Source organism: Aulonocara stuartgranti, assembly GCF_965226115.1.
Source record: "Aulonocara stuartgranti genome assembly, chromosome: 1".
NCBI lineage: Eukaryota > Metazoa > Chordata > Actinopteri > Cichliformes > Cichlidae > Aulonocara > Aulonocara stuartgranti.
In genome coordinates, this window is record NC_138939.1 from 6,740,345 (window position 1) to 6,758,363 (window position 18,019).

At 40.1% G+C, this 18,019-nt stretch overlaps 1 protein-coding gene across 1 annotated transcript; it reads left to right on the plus strand.

The window, feature by feature from the left end:
* Positions 1-130: 130 nt before the first annotated feature.
* pdpr (pyruvate dehydrogenase phosphatase regulatory subunit) lies at positions 131-13,383 on the plus strand. Its single transcript, XM_082528838.1, has 18 exons — positions 131-259; positions 1,218-1,494; positions 1,710-1,843; positions 2,245-2,326; positions 2,515-2,678; positions 2,798-2,919; positions 3,306-3,423; positions 3,778-3,927; positions 5,359-5,551; positions 5,733-5,857; positions 6,080-6,235; positions 6,373-6,506; positions 8,393-8,541; positions 8,628-8,740; positions 9,091-9,185; positions 9,311-9,400; positions 11,086-11,268; positions 11,940-13,383. The coding sequence occupies exons 2-18, from the start codon at positions 1,229-1,231 to the stop codon at positions 12,345-12,347; spliced, it is 2,682 nt and encodes an 893-aa protein (XP_082384964.1). The 5' UTR covers positions 131-259; positions 1,218-1,228; the 3' UTR covers positions 12,348-13,383.
* The last annotated feature ends 4,636 nt before the right edge of the window (positions 13,384-18,019 follow it).

Here is an 18,019-nt window from a genome sequence, read left to right on the forward strand (position 1 = left end):
ATTAGATTAACAATAAGTAGGTTTGCAACTTTCTAGATATACCCTAAGCATTTGAGTTGGATGAGTTCAATGTTTTCGCTGATAACCGCTCCACCGCTACTGAAGCCATTCTAAAAAGACGCAGACGTAATTTATTTTGAAGGGTTATACCGGAAGAGGTACCACTTAACTAACGGGAGTCTCTGAATTTGGCTTTCATTTACACCTTAGTGACTATCCTTCTGTTGAAATATCATAATCACTGGACTTAACTAAATCGGTAAGTTTAATGTAGTTGTGAAAAATAAGTGTTATGATTAGAGAAGATTTTCTGCCTGGTTTAGCCGTCGTGTTAGCAAAAATAATAAACATTGGCTAGCTTTTCGATAGCCTAAGCTGTGCTATGTGACTAACATTATCAGTAGTGCTAACTTTAGTAGTACCAACACATACCCCCCAAATGTTAGGAACTTTGTGCGTGACTTTGGTCATCTACACGTCTGCTAGGTATCTACCACTAATCTAAATATCACAAAAAATCACAAAGATACCGACATGCTGTTAGCTAAAGCTAGCTGTGCTGCTAAGAATACAAGTAAAGCTAAAGCAGTGCTTCAAGGCTAACAGCAGTCTTTATAATACAAGCAAGACATTTGAAGGACTGTTGTAAGTTCACCTTGCTGATTTCCCAGGCCCTATTCAAAGTGTTTAATGTTGTATTTACTTTCGATTATGTCTGGTTAAGCTAAATGTAGCAACTTAAGTTTAGGAACAGCAGTGCATCTTTGTAACCTTATGGAAACTAGCGACTTCCAGTGTTGACAATTTAATCTGGTTTATAGTAGACACTTTCAAAGGCCCTGACATAGCAACTTTAGAACGCAAACTAATCCATGCTGTTAGCAGAAAAGGTCAGCAGTACTGTCAGAGATGTATAGATTGTGGTGTAGTAATAATTTTATTAGTATCTACCTAGCCAAATTAAAATGAAACTGTGACATTGACACAACCCTATCTACAGCAAATATCAAATTATTTCAGATTAAAAAAAATACAGCAACTTAAAATAATACAAGAGGTCTATATCACACCCTGCAAACTGTAGAAAACGGATCATATGTTACTAAAATTATATCATGATATTTGTAAAGTTAGGGTCATTGTTGCTGTATTCACTGTGGTACTGTCCTCTATTTAAGGTTATAGAGTAACTTTAGATCCCGTGTCTCTTATTGCAGAAAGCACAGCTATGTCCAGCTGTGTGCGGAGCTCCAGGGCTCTGTCCCCTGTTATGCTCCCCCGGCTGCGGCTGCTTCACCAGACGGGGTATAGATTGGTAGGCAGGGGTCTCTGGACTTCCCCTCGGTGTTTGACTGTCAGTGGAGACTCCCAGCTGCTTCCATTGCCCAGGCAGGCCCGGGTTGTCATCTGTGGAGGAGGTATTGTGGGAACATCAGTGGCCTACCACCTGGCTAGACTGGGCTGGACTGATATTGTACTACTTGAGCAGGGCAGGTGAGTGTTTCAGCTCAACAAATTACAGATAAGCTATTGTGTTTGTTGTCTTAAAATTAGCACGAAGAGAGAGATGTTCTTTATGTTATTGACTCAGACCACTGATATTATATGAGAGTAGGGATAGCTTTAACATTAGGAGGTGATAGTGGAAAGAAATGTTAGATTTGATATTGTTGTGTTAATACTTTCTTGGCCATTATTATCCTAACCAGACTTGGTGCAGGAACAACAAGACTATGTGCTGGTATTGTCAGCGTGGCCAAGCCCATTTCCATCGAGTGTCAAATGGCCAACTACTCCAGTAGTCTTTACCAGCAGCTGGAGGAGGAGACGGGGGTTAAAACAGGTGGGATGATTTACAGAATTTGGCTTTTGTCATATTTAACTTTTTTAATTTTTTAAAACTATTTTATTCTTAGAAGGGTTTGCTTTTTCACCATTTTACTATTGGTGCTGATAGTTAACAGTTCCCACATGCACATCACCACATATTTTTTAAAATGTTAATTATTAATTTAGATTATAGAACAGTTTGCATTTGTATCTTCCCAGATTATAGCTTCTAAAGCATAAAACAGACAAGGGAGCAAATTGTGACATACTGCCTTCTGTCTCAATGCATTTAGAAACATTTCAGATTTGTTGAAGTCCGAGATATCATTTGATGTGCACCAGCAATAAACAAGCTGCAAAGCTAGAATACTAATTATAGACTGAGTCATATGTGGTGTGTGGTATGTGTTGCAGGTTATGTGAAGACAGGGTCTTTGTGTCTGGCTCAAAATCAGGATCGCTTCATTTCTCTTAAGCGCCTCGCATCAAGGCTGAAGTAAGTCCTGTAGTTAGTTTTTAGACCACAGCTATGTGGATTAAGCTGTAAAGCTCTAGTGGCTTTGTGAGGACAAGCTTTTGGGGACTCAAAAGTTTTTGTTTAAAATAATAATAGTGTCAGCTGATTGTCCCCTTTCACTGATTTAAAAACATAAATGACTTTTGACCCTTTCACTTCATTCACAGGGTAATGGGGATCAATTGTAATATTATTAAACCTAAAGAGGTGGCCAAACTCCACCCCCTTGTTAACATTCATGACCTGGTAGGCGCACTCCACCTTCCTGAAGATGCTGTCGTGTCTCCACCAGATGTTAACCATGCCCTTGCTGTGGCTTCAGCTGGACAAGGTAACACAAACTTGCAGTTTGGTTTGGTAGACCATAAATCGTGTATTCTGCTGTTGCTGGCCCACCCTATAATTGTAACCTCCTCTTTTGTCCTTTGTTTCCTCTTTCTTCTCCTTCAGGGGTTCAGATCATGGAGCGAACCAGTGTTCAGCAGGTTCTGGTAGAGAAGGGATGTGTAACAGCTGTAGAGACTGACCGTGGTTCCATTAAATGTGAATATTTTGTCAGCTGTGCTGGACAGGTAGATTGCTCTATGGGAGATGCATTAATAAGACTGAAACCATGAGAAATGGAATCTGTGACAAAAAAGAAAAACCCCTCTGTAAACATTTTGGAATTACTTTTGTTTCTGTGGAAATTCAGTGTCATGCTTGGTCAAAAATATGTAAGCAGGACAGGCAGCAATTTTTTCCTTCTCCTTCATCGTAATAATAATAATAATAATAATAATAATAATAATAATAATAATAATAATAATAATAATAATAATAATAATTTAATTCTATTTCATAATCTTTTTTCCCTCTGAAACTAGTTGAAGCAGTTGTTTCCTATGGTGACTATAAGTATCTTGTTTCTACACATTGTTCTGATTGTATTTGGTTGCTCTGACTGTTTCTGCTCCAGTGGGCTTATGAGCTGGGCCAGGCTAGTGAGACGAAGGTGTCAGTTCCCCTCCATGGATGTGAACACTTCTACCTCCTCACCAAACCTCTCCAGGAGCCACTTCCACCCAAGACACCAGGTCTCACATATTAAAAAGCTAGGAAGTAACCTTTGCAGTAGACACTATTGAATTTTAAAGTCCAATTTGTGTAGCCAGCTGAAATCGTGTCTGTATTAAAGAACATTCACTTCATGATTTTTTTTTTCCTGTTTTTTGGCAAATTAATTAACGAATTGCAATTTATATCAGATCGACAATTATGTCTAGTCCTTTTTTTTAGTCCCATAGTAAAAAGAAAAAACTAGGGCACAGGCTGTACCTTTTTACTTAGCCAAATAATGTGCTTAGCAATATGCAATATGGTAATGCCTGCTGAAAGGCTAAAAACAAGTCCAGCCAGGAGATGTTTCTAACTATGTGTCTCTTTGCTAGTGGTGATTGATATGGATGGCAGGATATATGCACGGCCGTGGCAGGGAGGCCTTCTGTCAGGAGGCTTTGAGAAAAACCCCAAACCCATCTTCACTGAGGGTCGCAACCAGCTGGAGATCCAGAACATGCAGGAGGACTGGGATCACTTTGGTAAAAAAAAAAAAAAGTATTAATGTTGTATTTTTATTCATTAAAAATTGTTCCAAATAAATAACCCCAGCTTTAGGAACATGGTTTATCGACCTATGTTGAATGTCAGGTTCTAGTAACAGCTGTATCTACCACTTTCATGTAGATTGCTGACCCACTATGAGCCTGGCTCTGCTGGGGGTCTCAGCCTGTCAATTGGACGTTTTCCTACCAATCTTTACTGAATACTTGCGCAAATTGAGTTACTAGATTGTTGGTGTTTTCTGTCTAATATTGCAGGACTTTAACCTTACAATACTAGTCGGGCACTTTACAATACTCTGCTGCTTGCCCAGTGACAGCTGAAATAGTCTTGCCCGCAGCACTGAATTGTATAATGTTAATGGCTGGAGTAACTGAATAGGAAGAACACTTGATCAACTCTCCTGTCATTAATGTAGCACAAAGGCAAGGTGTGTTTAGTTTTTCTTAGCTGTAAAATAGCCACAGTTGTAGACTGCGTCTTAAAATGTTGAAAATTATATATGAGGTTTGCCTCTCAAATAACAACACAAAGTCAGACCTTCATTGGTTTCATTTAACAGCTACAGAAGACTGAGGAAGCAAGCAAGACTGGGCATATCTATTTTTATCCACCTCTGTTTAAGGCTACCTTAAATGATTTTGACCCACCTCTCTGTACACATGTAAAAATACACCTGACTGTTTGCCTTGGCCTTAAACCAGTAATGTGAGATTTCTCATACCAGGCTGCCATAAAAACAAGAGTTTATTATAGCAGCACACATCACCAAACCAGTCTGTGATCGACCGCTCTGAAGCCGTTATTTTTCCATTTATTTTATCTTATAAGTGTAGGGGTTGAAAAGGTTGTTGAAAGAATCCATCACAATATATAATGTTAGAATGTACTGTATTTTATGAATGTATATTATATTAATGTATTGTAATAGATATTGTTAGAACTGCAATTCATTTGATTATTTTGTTAATCCATTATTAAATTTTTAAAAATATGTCATCTTAATGGGCAAAAACACCTTGGTTATGGATTCTCGAATATATGAAGATTTGCTGCCTTCTTTTTTCTTATGTGATACTAACCTGGATGTCTTTAGGTTTAGATTTTTTTTTTTTTTTTTAATTTTCATTTTCAGCATTTATTTTGGAATAACATGTTGGACTGTTGATGGAACAACATGGGTTAAGGTTGCAGCTGGAACCTTTAGACTCTTAGATGATTTATGGTGAGAGGTGGTTCAGGGTTTTTCAGTAATTGTACAACAATAGAGGTGAGCAAAAGAACAAGAAGCAGCACTAATATTTCTTGGTTATGGTGTGGTTGGTTGTTTAAGTTAATTAGAGTGAACTGTATTAAATTATCATCTGCATTTGCTACATTTTAGAGCACTTTTTGTTTTCCGCCTTCAGAGCCGATGCTCAGTGCCCTGCTGAGGAGAATGCCCAGTCTCGAGTCAGCTGAGATCCATCAGCTGGTCAACTGTCCGGAGTCCTTCACACCTGATATGCGCTGTCTGATGGGTGAGACCCCGGGTGTGTCTGGGTACTATGTGCTGGCAGGGATGAACTCCTCAGGCCTGGCCTTTGCTGGAGGGGCTGGAAAGTAAGAACAAATATATATATTGTATCTGTTAAGACTAGACGTAAGCACGTGATCAATACTGGGTCACCTGAAATAATTCAGCCATGGTTTATCAGTTGCAGCGATCAAGACTGTGTTGTGGACGTGCCTTTTTTGCATTACAAGAAGGGATAAATGGCCTGTTGTGTGGTTTGGTATCCAGGTACCTGGCAGAGTGGATGACCTATGGCTACCCCACCGCCAATGTCTGGCCACTGGACATCAAACGCTTTGGCAACCTGCAGAGCAGCCGAACCTTCCTGAGACACAGAGTGATGGAAGTCATGCGTGAGTAGTGAGCCTTGTTGGGTGTTTGGTTCATGCTTTTAAGTAGACAAAGGCTGTATAGTCATCTGAACCTTGGTGTACTGTTTAAATAATTAATTTCTGCTGTTGCTTTAGCTAAATTATTATAAATCCTATAGGTGTTGGATATTTATTATAATGTGCAGTATATTCTAATTCTTGCTCTGCTATCTCTCCTTCTAATATTTGTGTGTCAATGTTCAGCCCTGCTGTATGAGCTGAAGGTTCCCCGGTGGGACTTCCAGACCGGACGCCAGCTGAGGACCAGTCCTCTGTACGACCGCCTAGACACTCAGGGGGCTCGGTGGATGGAGAAACATGGCTTTGAAAGGCCCAAGTACTTTGTTCCTCCAGGAAAAGGTTTGTCTCAGTGAGAAGCAGTGGTACAAAAATACTTTAGTCAAAGTCTTGGACTGCAAATGATTTTGACGGATTTTAAGGCAGTTTTGTCTAATGAATTAAATTACTTGGTTGAATTGGACTGTTTCTCTCTGTAGATCTGCTGTCCCTGGACCAGAGTAAGACTTTTTATAAGCCAGACTGGTTTGACATAGTTGGAGCAGAAGTGAAATGCTGCAAAGAGGCCGTCTGTGTCATCGACATGTCCTCCTTCACCAAATTCGAACTCACTGTGAGTCATGAACCACTTTGGAAAACTTAGAATTAGAACTGGGTTGCAGAGAGGGGAAAAACTGCTGCTGTGCTACCTACTGTTGTCTATGTGGTCATACCCAGCTAGCATATGATATTTATCAGTGTTATGTATGTATGTTTGTACTAGCTACTCGAAAAAATTTTTGTTGTTGTTGGGGGTTTTTTTTCTCTTTAAATTATGCAGGCAATTTTAATTAATGCATTTACAGTGGGGCAAAAAAGTATTTAGTCAGCCACCGATTGTGCAAGTTCCCCCACTTAAAATGATGACAGAGGTCAGTAATTTGCACCAGAGGTACACTTCAACTGTGAGAGACAGAATGTGAAAAAAAAATCCATGAATTCACATGGTAGGATTTGTAAAGAATTTATTCGTAAATTAGGGTGGAAAATAAGTATTTGGTCACCTCAAACATGGAAAGTCTCTGGCTCTCACAGACCTGTAACGTCTTCTGTAAGAAGCTTTTCTGTCCCCCACTCGTTACCTGTATGAATGGCACCTGTTTGAACTCATCATCTGTATAAAAGACACCTGTCCACAGCCTCAAACAGTCAGACTTCAAACTCCGCCATGGCCAAGACCAAAGAGCTTTCGAAGGACACCAGGAAAAGTATTGTAGACCTGCACCAGACTGGGAAGAGTGAATCTACAATAGGCAAGCAGCTTGGTGTGAAAAAATCAACTGTGGGAGCAATCATCAGAAAATGGAAGACATACAAGACCACTGATAATCTCCCTCGATCTGGGGCTCCACGCAAGATCTCATCCCGTGGGGTCAAAATGATCATGAGAACGGTGAGCAAAGATCCCAGAACCACACGGGGGGACCTGGTGAATGACCTGCAGAGAGCTGGGACCAAAGTAACAAAGGTCACCATCAGTAACACACTACAACGGCAGGGAATCAAATCCCGCAGTGCCAGACGTGTTCCGCTGCTGAAGCCAGTGCATGTCCAGGCCCGTCTGAAGTTTGCCAGAGAGCACATGGATGATACAGCAGAGGATTGGGAGAATGTCATGTGGTCAGATGAAACCAAAGTAGAACTTTTTGGTATAAACTCAACTCGTCGTGTTTGGAGGAAGAAGAATACTGAGTTGCATCCCAAGAACACCATACCTACTGTGAAGGATGGGGGTGGAAACATCATGCTATGGGGCTGTTTTTCTGCCAAGGGGACAGGACGACTGATCCGTGTTAAGGACAGAATGAATGGGGCCATGTATCGTGAGATTTTGAGCCAAAACCTCCTTCCATCAGTGAGAACTTTGAAGATGAAACGAGGCTGGGTCTTCCAACATGACAATGATCCAAAACACACCGCCCGGGCAACAAAGGAGTGGCTCCGTAAGAAGCATTTGAAAGTCCTGGAGTGGCCTAGCCAGTCTCCAGACCTCAACCCCATAGAAAATCTGTGGCGGGAGTTGAAAGTCCGTGTTGCTCGGCGACAGCCCCAAAACATCACTGCTCTCGAGAAGATCTGCATGGAGGAATGGGCCAAAATACCAGCTACTGTGTGTGCAAACCTGGTAAAGACCTATAGTAAACGTTTGACCTCTGTTATTGCCAACAAAGGTTATGTTACAAAGTATTGAGTTGTATTTTTGTTATTGACCAAATACTTATTTTCCACCCTGATTTACGAATAAATTCTTTACAAATCCTACCATGTGGATTCATGGATTTTTTTTTTCCACATTCTGTCTCTCACAGTTGAAGTGTACCTCTGGTGCAAATTACTGACCTCTGTCATCATTTTAGGTGGGGGAACTTGCACAATCGGTGGCTGACTAAATACTTTTTTGCCCCACTGTAGCTTTAAAAGTATTCAGGTTAAATCCTCTGCTCTGTCCTGATGGCTCAGTCAACAGGTGACCAAGCCTTGGAACTGCTGCAACATCTCTGTGCCAATGACCTGGATGTTCCCGTTGGACACATTGTCCACACCGGCATGCTGAATGAGAGAGGTGGCTATGAGAACGACTGCAGTGTGGTCCGCCTCAGCAAGAACAGGTTTGAAACATCTGTGCAGTGGCACTGTAGATACTAGTACATGACAGATTTTTTAAAAATTGCTTACTTTCTCATTTGCTGTCCAGCTTCTTCATCATCTCTCCAACGGACCAGCAGGTCCACTGTTGGTCCTGGATAAAGAAGCACATGCCTAATGACCCACACCTCCACCTAGAGGATGTCAGCTGGAAGTACACTGGTACGCATGCAGCAACTGGGGTTTCTGCTCTGATATCGCCATCTAGTGCTCATATAACATTTAAAAGGAGAAACAATGCAAAAAGTCAAAACAATCCACTGTCGACTTGCAACCCAGTTATTTAAATAACCTTAAAAATCAGACACCAGAGGGATGAAGTCTGTGGAGGGATGGCATTAATTACATGTCTGAAAGTAGATCTTGTGTATTTTTAATGCAGTCATCTTAATTGTGTAAAATGTGAGCAACAGTTGTACCAGATTCTGTTTTTGCATGTGTAATATAACATCAGATGTGGGCTTTGTTAACCAGAAAGTCTGTTAAGTGTTTATAACTCTTATTCTTCTCAGCTTTAAATCTGATTGGACCTCGAGCTATGGATGTTCTTGCTGAACTGTCATATGTTTCCATGACACCTGACCATTTCCCCTCCATGTTCTGTAAGGTAGGGAAAGCTAGATACAGCAAAGCTGATGGCTTGTTTTTTTTAAATGACTGTTTCATCAGTCTGTCTCTTCACCCTGCCAAGAGGAGTAAACTGACCATGTTTATGTGCATGTGTGTTTACAGGAGATGAGTGTGGGCTATGCCAACGGGATCAGAGTCATGAGCATGACTCACACTGGGGAACCAGGTTTCATGCTCTACATCCCCATTGAGGTGCAGTCCTACACACACACAGATATTTAATAGATACCTCGTCACAGGATGGTTGATAAAGTGACAACAACCCATGAGTATGTTACATGAGTTGTTATTTTTTATATATATATAATTTTTTTTTTTTTTTTTTTTTTTTTTTTTTTTTACAGTTAATCACACAACTCCCCGTTATTCTTCAACATTTAGTTTTTCTATAACTTGGGTTTTATCTTGAAATGCCAAAGATGGAAATAAGTATTGTTTTTCTATTGTTGTTTTCCAAAGTGTGGGTGACAACAAGTCATTTACAAAAAAAAACAACACTTCTTGTTTTGTTTTTTACTTTCACAGGAAATTAATTAACTCATTCACTGCCAGCCATTTTCAAATCAGGTAACTCCCCACTGCCAGGGTTTTTGAGCATTTTTACTCATTTTTGAAGAGCCACAGAAAACTGTGTGTTATGATCATATAAACGCTGAACCTACCAAAATGAAGAACAGACTCTCTTCTTTCATCCAAAAAAAAAAAGCTTGTTTCTACCATTTTCCATTCTTTAGTAATCAGCTGTAGAAGAGAGGTGGGTTCCACCAAAAATGCCTGTTTTGACCAAAAAAAGGGAGAAAACGAGCTTTTTGTGAAAAATACATTTCAAGCAGAAAAGTGCCTTTGACACTAATATTTCTTGCTTTGTGACACCTCTAACATATAAAATAGTTTTTCACTTCTATAAAACAGAAATAACACTGAGAAAGGTTGTTTTATCAAAACAATTTATTTACAAATATATGAAAAAATAAAATTCACTGACAAGCTGCCCGAGGTTGTATTCTAGCCCCTCCCATTGAAAAACGTAATTGACGTCTATAGACGTCAATGGCAGTGAATGAGTTAAGCATAGCCATAGGATTAAAAAAATGAAACATTATTCAAAAATTTCTGACAATATCTTTTGATTCTGATCTTTTTCTTGTAATACATCATTACTGGGAAAGAACTGAAAAAAAGCTTTATTAGGTGGTAGAAGTAAAAGTGTATTAATAAGGAATCAACCTTAGACTGTGAGAAGATAAGGATGAATGAGTGAAAAACACAAACAATCAAGGGTTTAACTTGTCCTTTTATGAGGATCAGAGTTGTGGTTGAAGGTTTTGGTGGACCAGAGAAGATTTTCAAATTTCAAAATGGATGATTGCAGTGTGAAGTTCAGGAATGGCTGAAAGAGGAGGGTTTTTTTTTATTTTTTTTATACTACAACGATCATTTAAAAGCAGAAAATGGTGTAAGGATGGATAAAACATTTATTACACAATTATACTGTCAAATTATGTCCAATTAAAGTCCCAAGAGAATCAAAGTGTCCTTAGCTGCCTTGACTCTGTTGTTATAAAATACAAGTATCTTCACAAGACAAACTTCCAGAGGAAAATCCTAGAAAATATCCAGTTTCTTGTAGCAAATGTAGGAAAGAGTCACCAGGACTCTAGGACTTAAAATTGTGATAATTCAGTGTCACACATGTGTTGTTGTGTTTTTATTGTTAATGGTTAAAAGTGATATGATTTTTGCATGGCTTATTCTGTCTGATTACTGAGAACCTGGCATGTATGATGGTGTTTAAAAAAACAAAAAACACTCTCACATTTCAGTGTACCGGAAATGCCATATAGAGTATAAGACACCCGTTCCTCTGCTCTCCACAGTACGCACTGCACGTGTACAACGAGGTGATGTCAGTGGGTCAGAAGTACGGGATCCGTAACGCAGGGTACTACGCATTGCGAAGTCTACGCATAGAGAAATTCTTCGCCTTCTGGGGTCAAGACCTCGACGCCTTCACGACCCCGCTGGAGTGTGGACGAGAGTTCAGGGTCAAGTTTGACAAGGTCTGTTGACAGTTTTAAACATATAATATCTGATCCTACCCATATTGGAGACTGTTTTTCTTTGTACATCGAACTGCCTCATCCTAATAGACTGATCAGTTAGTCAGCTACATTTTTACTTTGCCAATATGATAGAAATGCATAAGATGCTTTATTTGACTCTACTTATTAAGTTTCAAACTTTCCCTCTTTTGCTTTAAAATGGTTGAAAGATGAGAGATGAAGAGTAGAATAATTAAAGCACTCAACATCTTGGTGCAGTCTTTGTCATGATGCAGCAGGGAATTTGTCACCGGGCTGCACCCGCAGGCACAACAGGTGGCACTTTAAAGTAGCAGGTGTAAAGTTTACTGTCTGTCTCATTTTGAAAGGGTGGAACATCAGGTGAGCTGTCTGCTGCTTAGAGCAGTGTCAGCGCGGTGCTGATTAAAGGCATCTACAGTTTAACGCTGGTTTCACAGACTGTTTTAAGTTTTATGGTGTTGTTAAAAAAAAGGTGGGTGACTTTAAAACATGGTGGTCTTATGCTACTCCAGCAGAGCTGCACATAGCAGGGCCATTGTGTTGTTTACTCAAGTTGATCTTCACTAACTTAGTGAAGGTTCTTAGGGCCTAATTTCCTCTATTTATCGTCATCTTCTTCACACCCCCTGCCTTTTTCTCTCCATCAGGACACAGATTTCATCGGCCGTGAGGCATTGCTTCAGCAGCGTCAGGACGGTGTGACACGACGGTTTGTCATGCTGGTTCTGGAGGACCATGACACCGAGCTCGACTTGTGGCCGTGGTGGGGTGAGCCCGTCTATCGTAATGATCAACTAGCGGGGACAACCACCAGCAGCGCCTACAGCTACACCCTGGAGCGCCATGTTTGCCTGGGCTTTGTGTCTCCACCCCTTGGCCCTGAGGGGCTCCCTACAGCCATCACTCCTGACTTCATCAACCGCGGGGACTACGAGGTGGACATTGCTGGTCAGCGCTATCCGGCCAAAGCCAAGCTCTACCCGTTCAGCTCCCTCTTCACCCAACAAAAGCGCCGCAAGGATGACATTGAGCTCAGCAACCTGCAGGGGAAGTGATGCAGAGTAACGCAAAACTTTCCCGTGACACTCCTCCACCAAATCCACTCCTGCTCTTACCTTGCAGTGCCAACCTTTCTTTCCTTTTATGTCTCCTAATGAGAGGGCTTTATGCACAATCACTCCTCGTAACTCTAATATTTAATCTCCTTGTTGCATCTCCCTCTTTCAAAGTGCAATATTTAATACGCTCCAGATGCTTTTGCTGCATTAAATACAAAGCTCTTGTCTCATCAAATTCTGCCGTTGTTTCTCAGCCCTGCCCAGCTTCACTCTTAAACACAGTCTCATGGCTGTCTGAGACACTCTCTGGTTAAGTGCCTTTGTTAAGGCAACATCAGCAGAAGATGCTGAAGACTTTTTCCAATTTGTTCTCTGTAACCTATCCAGAAGGGATTTGACTGACAATCTTCTCCAGTACTGTTGTAAACTTCCCACTCTGCAGATGGCTACAGTCCATGTAGTTGTTGACTCTATTGTCATTTTACAAACCATATATTTGCTGCTGTAAAGATATGAGTGATGTGATGTAAAGAGTGGCTTAATTCAGACACTTTACAACTTTGTCAGCATTACACCTGATGATGAAGGAAATGGTATTTTCCTGAATAGAGGAAAGCCCTGGGAAGCATAAAAAATCCTGGGATAATCATTAGTCTTTTGCCCATTACTAAACTTCCACTCCTGTTAAAAGGATTCCCAGGATTTCCCAGAATTCCATCATTTCCCTTGAAAGTGTCATTGTCAGTTGTGAGCTTATTTTGCGGTGTGTGTGGAACCTGTTGTAATGTACTTTCAATTTGTTATTTATGTTCTGTCGTTATGAAGCATTGTTGCACTCGATGTTTATGCTTTGTTTTGTTGATGTTTTGCTGAATGTGTGGCTGGTGAGAGAAGCCAAGATGGGACAGGAACTCTGTGACTGGAGTCTACAATATCTAATATCTTACATTTGTGGTTTGACTTTTGCCTGGTTCAGAGTTTAGATGTTTGTGTAAAGAAACTGCGACTCAAAATAAATTGTATTTTTGTATAACTAGTGTGTACAAAATCTCTATTTTCAGTCATGCTTTTTAAAAATATGATTTATAATTAAATATTTGATTTCTAAATCTGACCTTCTGAGACATAATTTCAGATGTTTTTCCAAAACCGTATTTCTTTCTTTCGTTACTCAGAACTATAAAGCACCAGGTCCAGGGCTAATAGGGATTTAGTTCAGTGATACTTCACCTGTACAGGGAGTGCAGAATTATGGAATAATTTTATTATTGAACAACAACCATGTTCTCAATGAACCCAAAAAACTCATTAATATCAAAGCTGAATGTTTTTGGAAGTAGTTTTTAGTTTGTTTTTAGTTTTAGCTATTTTAGGGGGATATCTGTGTGTGCAGGTGACTATTACTGTGCATAATTATTAGGCAACTTAACAAAAAACAAATATATCCCCATTTCAATTATTTATTTTTACCAGTGACACCAATATAACATCTCCACATTCACAAATATACGTTTCTGACATTCAAAAACAAATCAGCGACCAATATAGCCACCTTCCTTTGCAAGGACACTCAAAAGCCTGCCATCCATGGATTCTGTCAGTGTTTTGATCTGTTCACCATCAACATTGCGTGCAGCAGCAACCACAGCCTCCCAGACACTGTTCAGAGAGGTGTACTGTTTTCCCTCCTTGTAAATCTCACATTTGATGATGGACCACAGGTTCTCAATGGGGTTCAGATCAGGTGAACAAGGAGGCCATGTCATTAGTTTTTCTTCTTTTATACCCTTTCTTGCCAGCCACGCTGTGGAGTACTTGGACACGTGTGATGGAGCATTGTCCTGCATGAAAATCATGTTTTTCTTGAAGGATGCAGACTTCTTCCTGTACCACTGCTTGAAGAAGGTGTCTTCCAGAAACTGGCAGTAGGACTGGGAGTTGAGCTTGACTCCATCCTCAACCCGAAAAGGCCCCACAAGCTCATCTTTGATGATACCAGCCCAAACCAGTACTCCACCTTGCTGGCGTCTGAGTCGGACTGGAGCTCTCTGCATACTTTGTGCTTTTGGGCACTCCAGTGATGTTGCAGCTCTGAAATATGGCCAAATTGGTGGCAAGTGGCATCCTGGCAGCTGCACGCTTGACTTTTCTCAGTTCATGGGCAGTTATTTTGCGCCTTGGTTTTTCCACACGCTTCTTGAGACCCTGTTGACTATTTTGAATGAAACGCTTGATTGTTCGATGATCACGCTTCAGAAGCTTTGCAATTTTGAGACTGCTGCATCCCTCTGCAAGATATCTCACTATTTTTGACTTTTCTGAGCCTGTCAAGTCCTTCTTTTGACCCATTTTGCCAAAGGAAAGGACATTGCCTAATAATTATGCACACCTGATATAGGGTGTTGATGTCATTAGACCACACCCCTTCTCATTACAGAGATGCACATCACCTAATATGCTTAATTGGTAGTAGGCTTTCGAGCCAGCTTGGAGTAAGACAACATGCATGAAGAGGATGATGTGGACAAAATACTCATTTGCCTAATAATTCTGCACTCCCTGTAGTGTTGATTGTAAAAAGGAAAGCAAAGCATTTATGGACTCACCTTTAGTACAGCATGGCATTCATTATGTAAATTATTGTCTCTTGTAGGGTAAAACAGAAAGTAAGGTAGGGTATGCTTTAGAGTGGGCCTAACTGACACGTCATTGCTGTGTGAGCATCCAGTGTCCTTTGTTTCTCAGTCAAAATTCCCATCTCTATTTTCAACAGCTTGGGGTTTTGAGCCTATGAGCAACAGCTCATAGGCTCAAAACTTTGTTAATCAACTGATGACATCATGGTGAATACAACCTTTTTAAACTTTTTATTTGATCGCATACAAAGTCTTGAATAATCAGGCCTCATTTTATCTTAACTCATTCACTGCCAGGGTTTTTGAGCATTTTTACTCATTTTTGAAGAGCCACAGAAAACTGTGTGTTATGATCATATAAACGCTGAACCTACCAAAATGAAGAACAGACTCTCTTCTTCCATCCAAAAAAAAAAGCTTGTTTCTACCATTTGCCATTCTTTAGTAATCAGCTGTAGAAGAGAGGTGGGTTCCACCAAAAATGCCTGTTTTGACCACAAAAAGGGAGAAAACGAGCTTTTTGTGAAAAATACATTTCAAGCAGTCTGATGTTCACTGACAAGCTGCCCGAGGTTGTATTCTAGCCCCTCCCATTGGAAACGTAATTGACGTCTATAGACGTCAATGGCAGTGAATGAGTTAAAGAACTCATAGTTCTGTATCACCCCAATAGAGAGCTTGTGGTTTAAAAGTAGAATGGGAGGCAGAGCCTTTAGCTTTCAGGCCCCTCTTCACTGGAACCAGCTCCCAGTTTGGATTCAGAAGGCAGACAACCTCTCTACTCTACTTTTAAAAAAGCATATAGTCAGGGGTAGGTCAGGTGATGCCTTGAGGAAAAAACACTTCGAGGCAAATGTTATGATTTGGTGTCATAAATAAAGATGAATAGAATAAAAAATTTACACTGTTGTTTCTGGTATTCAGCAGAGCTAAAATCCGAGGTCATGCAAGCGGAGCCCGTAGAGACAAAATCCACTGCTGGACTCAAATTTTCCTTTCTTTCCTTTGTGTCACAAAATTATTTTAATCAAATTAGAAAATGTGCGATAACAAGCATATGTATCCCTAATTTTATTAATAGATTTGGTAATGTGTTGTTTTTGGAAGATCAGCCTAATTACAAGATTTATTCATTTATGCGTTCTAAAATACATGCAGTGTAATACAGTTGGGGGCTCTTGCAGTACGTTCCAGTTTGGATACTGCAGCTGCTCTCTTTATAAAAGAATAATCTAGAAAGTCATGTTTTATCAGTTTGGTAACACCTCTAGCGTGTATGAAATACCATGTGAACGCAGATGAATAAAATATTTAGCTTGCAGATGGCATTTTATGAGACCTCTCAGTGGAGTCTGTATTAACAGCAGGACAATAAGTCTCAGTTCTGTTCCACATTTTACAAAATGGCTCCCATTGTGTTGTTTGAAATATGCAGCGATGAGGCTTTTAACCTGAGGCAGAGCGGGAGATTGTTGGTAAAACTACTTTTCTTCATCCATCTATTTTCTTAAATACGTACCCAATTCAGGGTCACCAGGGGTCAGAGGTGGCATAACAGGCAGGAAGCCACATGTTATAGTAGTCGTTCTTTTAATGAAATACAATATTTGTAGGTCAAAAGCATCAGATTAGTCTTCGTGTATTTTATTTGTGATACTGTATTTTTTTTCATCACCACTGTATCAGTGAGGCTTTTAAAAAGCTCTGAAGCATTTAGACTGGAAACCCACAAACACATGACCCTGTAAGTCATTTCATCTGTTGCAATCTATTTTTGTCCAAACCGTGCACTGACTATATGTGCACTTATATGGTAAAACTGACTAACTGACTAGGTTAAAAACATTTGCACCTGTTAAGGTGTAAAAAATTTTCTGGGTGTCTCAAATGTTAAAAATATCCAGAAAGGTTCAAAGAAAATCTTGAAGAGATGTTGAAACACAATAAAATTGATGGTACTTGGTATATACTTGCTTCCATTTCCACATTTCCCCACTCAGGATTGATCTTCCAAGGTCTGGTAATGAACTAATCATTTGATTCAGGTGTGTTAACCCAGGGTGGGATCTAAAACCTGCAGGACACCGGCACTCGAGGCCTGGAGCTGCCTACCCCTGCTCTAAAGAATTTTCTTTGAACATTGGGTGCCTTTTCATTCATTTTAAGTCCAGTCCTTGTATTTGAACATTTTCAGATCAATTTTTTATTTTGTTAAGGCACCTAACACTGATCTATGAATAATTCAAGCATAAAAATGCACCTAATTCAAGGGTGAACCAGTGTTCTATCTAAGCATAACTCAGAAAAAGAAATTAATTGCATATTTAGGCACTTTGTTGCTAGCAGCTTGTTGCAAAAACATAATTTGTTCCCATTTATTTATCAAAATCTACAAAAAAATGCCAAAGACTGTTTAACAGGAGTAAAAATAATATTTGTACTTTAAGATGAACTGGACTAAAGATGAAGTGGGAGGAGTTAAAATACTATGTAGAGCAGGGGTAGGCAACTCCAGGCCTCGAGTGCCGGTGTCCTGCAGGTTTTAGATCCCACCCTGGGTTAACACACCTGAATCAAATGATTAGTTCATTACCAGACCTCTGGAGAACTTCAAGAAATGCTGAGGAGTCATTTAGTCCTTTAAATCAGCTGTGATGGGTCATGGACACATCTAAAACCTCCAGGACACCGGCACTTGAGGCCTGGGGTTGCCTACCTCTGATGTAGAGCAAATGAACAGATCTGAAAGTGAATCCCTTAAGAAATACGACAAAGTTCAGCAAAGACCTGACACAGGACCAAAGACGTGTATCTGGCCTCGAATTGATCCATCTACTGTTCGCTGAAGTCTCATCATGGTCTCAGTGAGCGTGTGGATGTTACAGAGCCATTCTAAAGGAAATGGAAACAGATACAAAAAGGCAGAGGTATGCCAAAATACACAAGAACTGGACTGACAGCAGGTCTTATGGAATGACCAAAATAAATTTGAAATTTTTGGTTCAAATCACTGTCAGCATGTATGCAGAATGC

Coding starts and splice junctions, on each gene's coding strand:
- pdpr (XM_082528838.1), top strand. CDS start 1,229: ATGTCCAGCTGTGTGCGGAGCTCCAGGGCTCTGTCCCCTGTTATGCTC. Junction 1,495..1,709: donor GTACTACTTGAGCAGGGCAG/GTGAGTGTTTCA, acceptor TATCCTAACCAG/ACTTGGTGCAGGAACAACAA. Junction 8,542..8,627: donor GTCCGCCTCAGCAAGAACAG/GTTTGAAACATC, acceptor TTTGCTGTCCAG/CTTCTTCATCATCTCTCCAA.